The sequence below is a fragment of the Aptenodytes forsteri genome, unplaced genomic scaffold (genome assembly GCF_000699145.1).
Source record: "Aptenodytes forsteri isolate BGI_AS27 unplaced genomic scaffold, ASM69914v1 Scaffold113, whole genome shotgun sequence".
Classification (NCBI taxonomy): domain Eukaryota; kingdom Metazoa; phylum Chordata; class Aves; order Sphenisciformes; family Spheniscidae; genus Aptenodytes; species Aptenodytes forsteri.
Window position 1 is genome coordinate 729973 of NW_008795032.1, and position 6204 is coordinate 736176.

The 6204-nt window shown below is 50.7% G+C and overlaps 1 protein-coding gene across 1 annotated transcript in view; it reads left to right on the forward strand.

Annotated features, from left to right (window-relative positions):
• Nucleotides 1–2784, forward strand: part of B2M (beta-2-microglobulin) — a 19666-nt gene extending 16882 nt beyond the window's left edge. Inside the window, exons 2-4 of the mRNA XM_009276343.1 lie at nucleotides 79–355; nucleotides 917–951; nucleotides 2506–2784. Of these exons, the coding sequence (XP_009274618.1) occupies nucleotides 79–355; nucleotides 917–930 (291 nt within the window). The 3' untranslated portion in view covers nucleotides 931–951; nucleotides 2506–2784. The remainder of the gene's footprint in view (nucleotides 1–78; nucleotides 356–916; nucleotides 952–2505) is intronic.
• The last annotated feature ends 3420 nt before the right edge of the window (nucleotides 2785–6204 follow it).

Genomic DNA, 6204 nt, shown 5'->3' on the forward strand with positions numbered 1-6204 from the left:
GGGTGGGCACTGGCTTCTCCCAGGTGGTGCCCGCTGCAGCCCTGCTTCTCACTAACGCCTTACCCCCCCTCTCCAGAGGCACCGAAGGTGGAGGTGTATTCCCGCAAACATGTCGCAGACGGGGAGGAAAACGTCCTCAACTGCTTCGTGAGTGGTTTCCACCCTCCGAAGATTGACATTTCCCTCCTCAAGAATGGGGAGCCCATGAGCAACGTGAAGTACACGGACATGTCCTTCAATGAGAAGTGGCAATTCCAGCGCCTGGTGTACGCGCCGTTCAACCCCCGGAAGGGTGACGTCTACGTTTGCAGGGTGGCCCATTCCACCTTCAGAGAGCCGCAGTCGTTCCAATGGGGTATTGTGTGCCTTCCTCTTCAAGTTTTGCCCCCGTTCACGTGCAGAAGCCAGGGCTCGTTAATTTATATCCACAGTGTCTCTGTTCCCCTTCTCAGGAAACAGGGTGCTATAATGGGGTGGATTTTGAAGGTCTTGTGCTACAGATGGAAAATTAGCTTGGTTTCAGCTGGGCTGCTGAAACGGCTGTGTGTACGTATCTGTGAAAGAGTTCGTTAGTAGCAGACAGGGAAGACTTGCCTTAGTATTACCTGTAGGTATTTGGTAATGCTGTGTCTGACGACTCTCAGTGGAGCACTCCGATCTTTTTCTAGGTGGACTTGCCTAGAAAGAGATGGGTCGTGCAGTGATTTTTGGCTTTATATTTGGTGAATATAAAGAAGGATATAGCGGTGGGGACCGATTGTGGTGATCCAGCCTGCTGCAGCAAGGAGACAGCCGAGCAAGGGCAGCTCTCTGGTTGCTGCACTGGGGCTGTTTCCAGCAGGGGTGGGCTTGTGGTGATGGTGAGAGGGGGTGCCGTTTGCCTCGCAACCTAACATTCTCCCCTTCCTTCTTACAGATGCAGACTTCTAAGCTGTGTCCGGGATAATCATGGTGAGTTACGCTGATGCTCCATGCTGTGCTCATAAGGGGAATGTGGACTGCTTTCTGTAGGGGGAAGTCTGTGGCTTGCAGAGTTGAGGAGCAAAAGCAACCACCAAAAAAACCCCCATATCTATAGTGTTTCGGCTGACTGGGAGCGGGGCTGTTCCCACACCCTTTCTACCCACTATGTTGGCCAGTTCTCAGCCATACCTTGCCTACAAGAATCTCCTTTGCTCAAAAGAAAGGAACCCCTTGGAGCAAAACTTTGCCACATGTCTGCCAGATATCGTTCAGAGTTGTTGCGTGTTCTCTAGTGCTTCTCCAGACCCTGCGGTGCTATCTTCTATCTGGTGAGGAGGAAGTTGCCATACCTGGAAATCCCTGTGACTTGGGGGGGAGGCAGGCTGGCGTGTCGGCTTGGTAATGTGGGATCTGTGAGGCATAGGTCAGGGCCTTGCTGCCAGACCAGAAGCAGTCTTGGTTCACCAGTGTCTCACGGTCTGAGTGGTCCGGGTTCTTCAAACTGTCTGGGCATAACTGATCTGGATTCAGCAATCGGGTAAATACTAGCTTAACCCTTGAAACGAAAAAGAAAATTAAAGATACATGGCCTAGCTGACATAGTTGCAATGCTGGTTGAAACACCTTAGTTACGGACCCTGGTAGAGGCTGGATTATTAATTGCGCCTAGGACAAGCCTTGGCAAGGCCTCACTTGAAATGCCTTCCACACTGGACCAGAAAATGTTACTGATGGCTTTTAGACTGAGACAGAATCATGTGAGTCAAGTGAACTTTGTACATTGGAATAACTGCCTTGGCATTTCTTCCTGGGAAGATGGAGATGGATCCAAGTCCTTCACTTCGCGTCATCTAATGCTGCTCTCCCTCAAAGCTCTCCAGCCCTTCCTTGCTGTAGAGCAGCAAAGGCTAGGAGGGGTCTTGGGCTTCTGGGGACAAGAGAAAATGGAGGTCAGTTGGCCAGCTTTCTAGTGGGGGACAACAGAAGAAGATATGCTCTTAATTTGTAGCAGAAAAGCTGAGGTGTGATATTGGGGGCTGGGGAAAGGCTCAAGAGATCCCCCAGACCCAAAAATGGTTGGATTGGAAGGATATTTAGAAGGGATGCCGTAAGTGCTTAAGTGTTTGCTTCTAACTGCCGCTTGAGATGGGATGCTGAGGTAAAGGGACCCATTATTTGGTACAGTATAGACATTTCTAGGTAACAGAGCTCTGGAAAATTATATACAGCCACTCTTCCTAGTTTGTCAGTCGCTTTTGGGCAGCGGGGATGGAAACCTGGCCCTGGGGCAGGGTCTGGGGTGCACTGTGCCCATGTGGCAGCGTGGCGTGCGGAGGCTTTGGTGGGACATCGGCGTGAAGGTCACTGATGGTGAGGGATGCCAAGCTTGGTTGGAGGTGGGACATTGGTGACTTCGCTAGAGTCTGGAGCCTCTGACTCTGCAGTTGGAGTTCCCTTGTGGAAAACACTTTTTTTCCTAAAATAATTACAGTTGAAGGTATGAACAGAGTGACTGATGTCAATCTCCTTTCCCCCATGCAGGCCTTACAGCTCAAGATGATTTTGACTTGCCTTTTCTTCACATCTCGCTGGTGGATACGATGAAGAAGAGCAATCATCTTCATTGTAGAATTCCTTCTTTAATAAAGCTTACTGTTAAGATATCATTTGCCCAAAGCAGTATGCAAGCTAGGAGGATTTTTTTTTTTTGAGCACATAGCTATAAATGTCTGCATTACTGATTAAAAAGCGATTGTAGTTCTTGAGTGCTCTGAATTGTACAGGATTTTTATCTAAATAAAATCACAAGACTTCAGTGGAGTCCTTGAAATGTTTCTTCAGAGTCGTATGACAACCCGAGCTGATTTCATGGGCTCCGATGGCTGCTGGGTTGTGGCTGGATGGGGAGGGTGGTGGCACCACGCGCAGGAGCACTTTTTTATCCTGCTGAGAAAGTGCAGGAATGCTTTTCCATCAAAAAAAAAAAAAGAAAACTCAGGCTCCTGAGTTGCTCTGAAGGGATGGCGCTAGGTTAAAAAAAGGGACAAAGTGACCTTGGGGACACTAGTCTGATCTTAGAGCTGGGCGAGGGGAAAAGGAGTGGACGGGCAGGATGTGGTGTCTACTTCAAGGGGGAGACCTCCAGCTTGTGCTTCTTGGGGGTGTGTGGTGTAAAGCTGGGCTGAGGGGAAGCAAACGTGTGTGTCAGTGACTTTCATTTCTGGGTTTCTCTTCTGCAAGTGGCTGACCCCATGGAGAAGCCTTGTTGGGGGCCGGTCTTCTGCCACACCTTGGGGTTTGATGGCAGTACCCAAAAATGGTGCTACTTGGTAGAATCTGGCAGCCTGCTCCTATTTTATGAAGCAGTCAGTATGATTGCTTGGTGACTGTTGGATCAAGGAGGATCTCATCAGTGCAGATCTCATGTATGTAAGCAAGGGTTCCTGGCAACCCAGTGGGTGTGGTCTATTGCATGTCTCTTCTTGGGCATATTATGATTTGCTGTGACTGGTGTCACAGAACACCCACTCAAGATTTTGAGGCATCTTGGCTTGTTTCATAGCTTTTTTCCATTAAAACCACATTTTCTGTGATGTACAATAATAATAACTGTCCTGTGCAAACCTCTTGCTTTGCTTGAAAAAACATTTACCTCAAAGGCAAATTCTTTGCTACAAGCGACAGTTTGCTGGGGTGAAGGGAGCAGTTACGTGGACTTTGTGCTCACCAGAGGAGCATTCAAACCAGAAGAGGTGGGGATGTCATGGCTGGGTGGTCATGCAAAGCGCTTGTCACCCAGCATGGGACGGCAGGACTCACCGGAGCCACCACACAGCTCAGCCTGCAATGCCGGCCATGCTCTAGAGACCAGCCAGGGACTGCACCAGCCCCAGCAGTAGTCCTTCTGTGGTAGAAGATGGTCTGGGAGGGAGGAAAAAGTTTGGGCTTCTCCTCCAGAGACCCCCAGCGGAGCAGCACACCTCTGCTGTGAGAGCCTGAGGTGGCTTGATTCACGGACCATGTCCTGGCTTCCTCCTCTGGATCACGGAGAGCCACCAAAGTGCCTACCACCACCTCGGCTTCACCTTTACTGTCCTCAAGAGCATCGGAGAGTAACGGCCAGGAGCATCACACCAACAGGAAAAACCTCATCCTGATTAGGGCATGAGTGGAGTCGACTGCAGAAGCTGAAGACGCTGTGGCACAGGCAACATGACACAACCATGTCTCCAAAGGAAACTTACATCAACATCTTCCCGCACCAGGGAAGTCTTTGCCCTGATTACATCTGTGGGCTTTTTGTGGTCTTACTTAGGAAATATTTTGATGGCTTACTCAAAAATCCCCCCTCTGGGGGAGAATGATGCATGCCAATCCCAGAGGCTGGCTAATTTTGATTAACATCTGAATTTCGGGGCCATGTCTAGAACAACCTTCTCTGTTTTATCCTTGGGGTCCAGCTTGGGGGTCCAAAGGTACCCAGGGTGTAGCTGCACTGCTGCTGCTGGCTTTTCAGCAAAAGTTCCCAGGGGGTGGAGCTGTTGAGGGATATCTTGGCATGTTTGAAGCGTGAAACAAGCCTCATTTGTGCTTTATGAATTACGAGCAATTTTGCTGCCAGCAAACTATTTCCTGAGTCAACCAAGTATGCATGTTTTTGGGAGAACAACTTCTAGGAGGACAACTCTCTAGGAGAACAACTTAGGAGAACTTTTTTGAAGACCAACTTCTTCAATGTCACGTCTCTGGAGTTTTTAAAGCTTCACCAGTTCCTGCATGGTAGGGAGAAAAGCTGAAGGAATGGGGTGCAAGAGGAGGGGAAAATCATTCAAGACACACAGCCAAATACAGATGTCCTCCGAGAAAAGTGGAACCAAGCAAAAGAGATGCTGCTGCACGCCCAGTCCTGGCTCTGCCACCACAGCTCCAGCTCTGGGGGAATGAGTTTGCCATCCGCTCCCTCTCCAGCAAGCAAACCACAGCGAGGTTGGGTAAAGGCGAATATCCACAGCGTGTTTTTGCCAAAACATTCATGCGGTGTCTGCAAGAGGAAGGCTGCACAGCCCCAGGCCAGCCCTGGCTGCTTGACACAGGCTGGCCCATTTCAGCTCAACTAAACCAGGCTTACCTGTGCCACACCGCAGTTACGCCGTGGCCTAACACCTCTCCTTACCTTTTTCTCCTTTAATTTGACAGTGTCACCAAGCCCTTCATGCAAAGGTGAGTGCAAGCAGAAGTAATTCTTTAGCTTGTGTAAAAACTTGATGAAAAACAAGTAAGAATCAAAGACCAGGGGTTTCTGCATCACTTTTCAGTACTGCTGACACCTAACTTGACCATTGGAGGCATATTTAGCTTTGCTTAGGTATGTGCACTAGGACATCTTTCTCCTGGGATATGCAGAAAATCCAAGCGTGGAGGAGACTAGGTTGAGCTTGGCTGCGTCTCACCTGCATGTCCTGCTGGGCTGGACTTGCCCCATATTCACCAGGTTTGGTGATCACACGCTGCCTGACAGGATGGTTTGTTCCCTTTGCAGCACAAAGCACGTGCCATCTGAAGGGGACGGGGTCTGGCGGGCAGCTCCAGGCTCCCATCCAGCAGACGGCATGGGAGGACATGCAATCCGGGCAAGGAGACGCTGTCTTCTTCTCACTACCTCCTCTTTTGCCACCACCTACAGAGAACATGAATACAGACGATCTCCAGGGGAGCTCGTTCCCTGCATGGGACAGAGGGAAGGAGCCAGGACCAGGCAGCGTGAAGGCTTTTGCCTCATCTTTCTGCAGAAGTTGGAAGAGATTCGGAAGATGGGGCAGGGTGTGGAGAGGCCCGAGGCTGTCGGATGCTGCTCGGCTCTGCCACTGGCTCTTGCCTTGTCCTGGGCAAGTGAACCACAGACGCTGTCTCCACTGTGCCCTCGGGTTGTCCTGTCCCCTTTCCAGAGGTGGCACAAGTTGCTCAGAGCTGTGGAGGGTTTCCAGAGGAGGGTGAGCATCAACACACCCCAGACACCAGTGTTGCAATCCTGGGGCAGCCCCACTTCTAGCCCAGCTGTGCGTAGGTGTGGGTCACCCGCAGCCATTTTGAGGCGCTCAGCCAAATGCAGACAGGCACGGGGAGGTGGCAGCGGGGGCCGGGACCCCTCATGAGGAGTGGTTTGAAACCTCTATGACTTCAGCTGCCGATGCCTGAAAGACTCGGGGGAACAGACAGCGCTTGAAATGGCCGCCGCCCCTC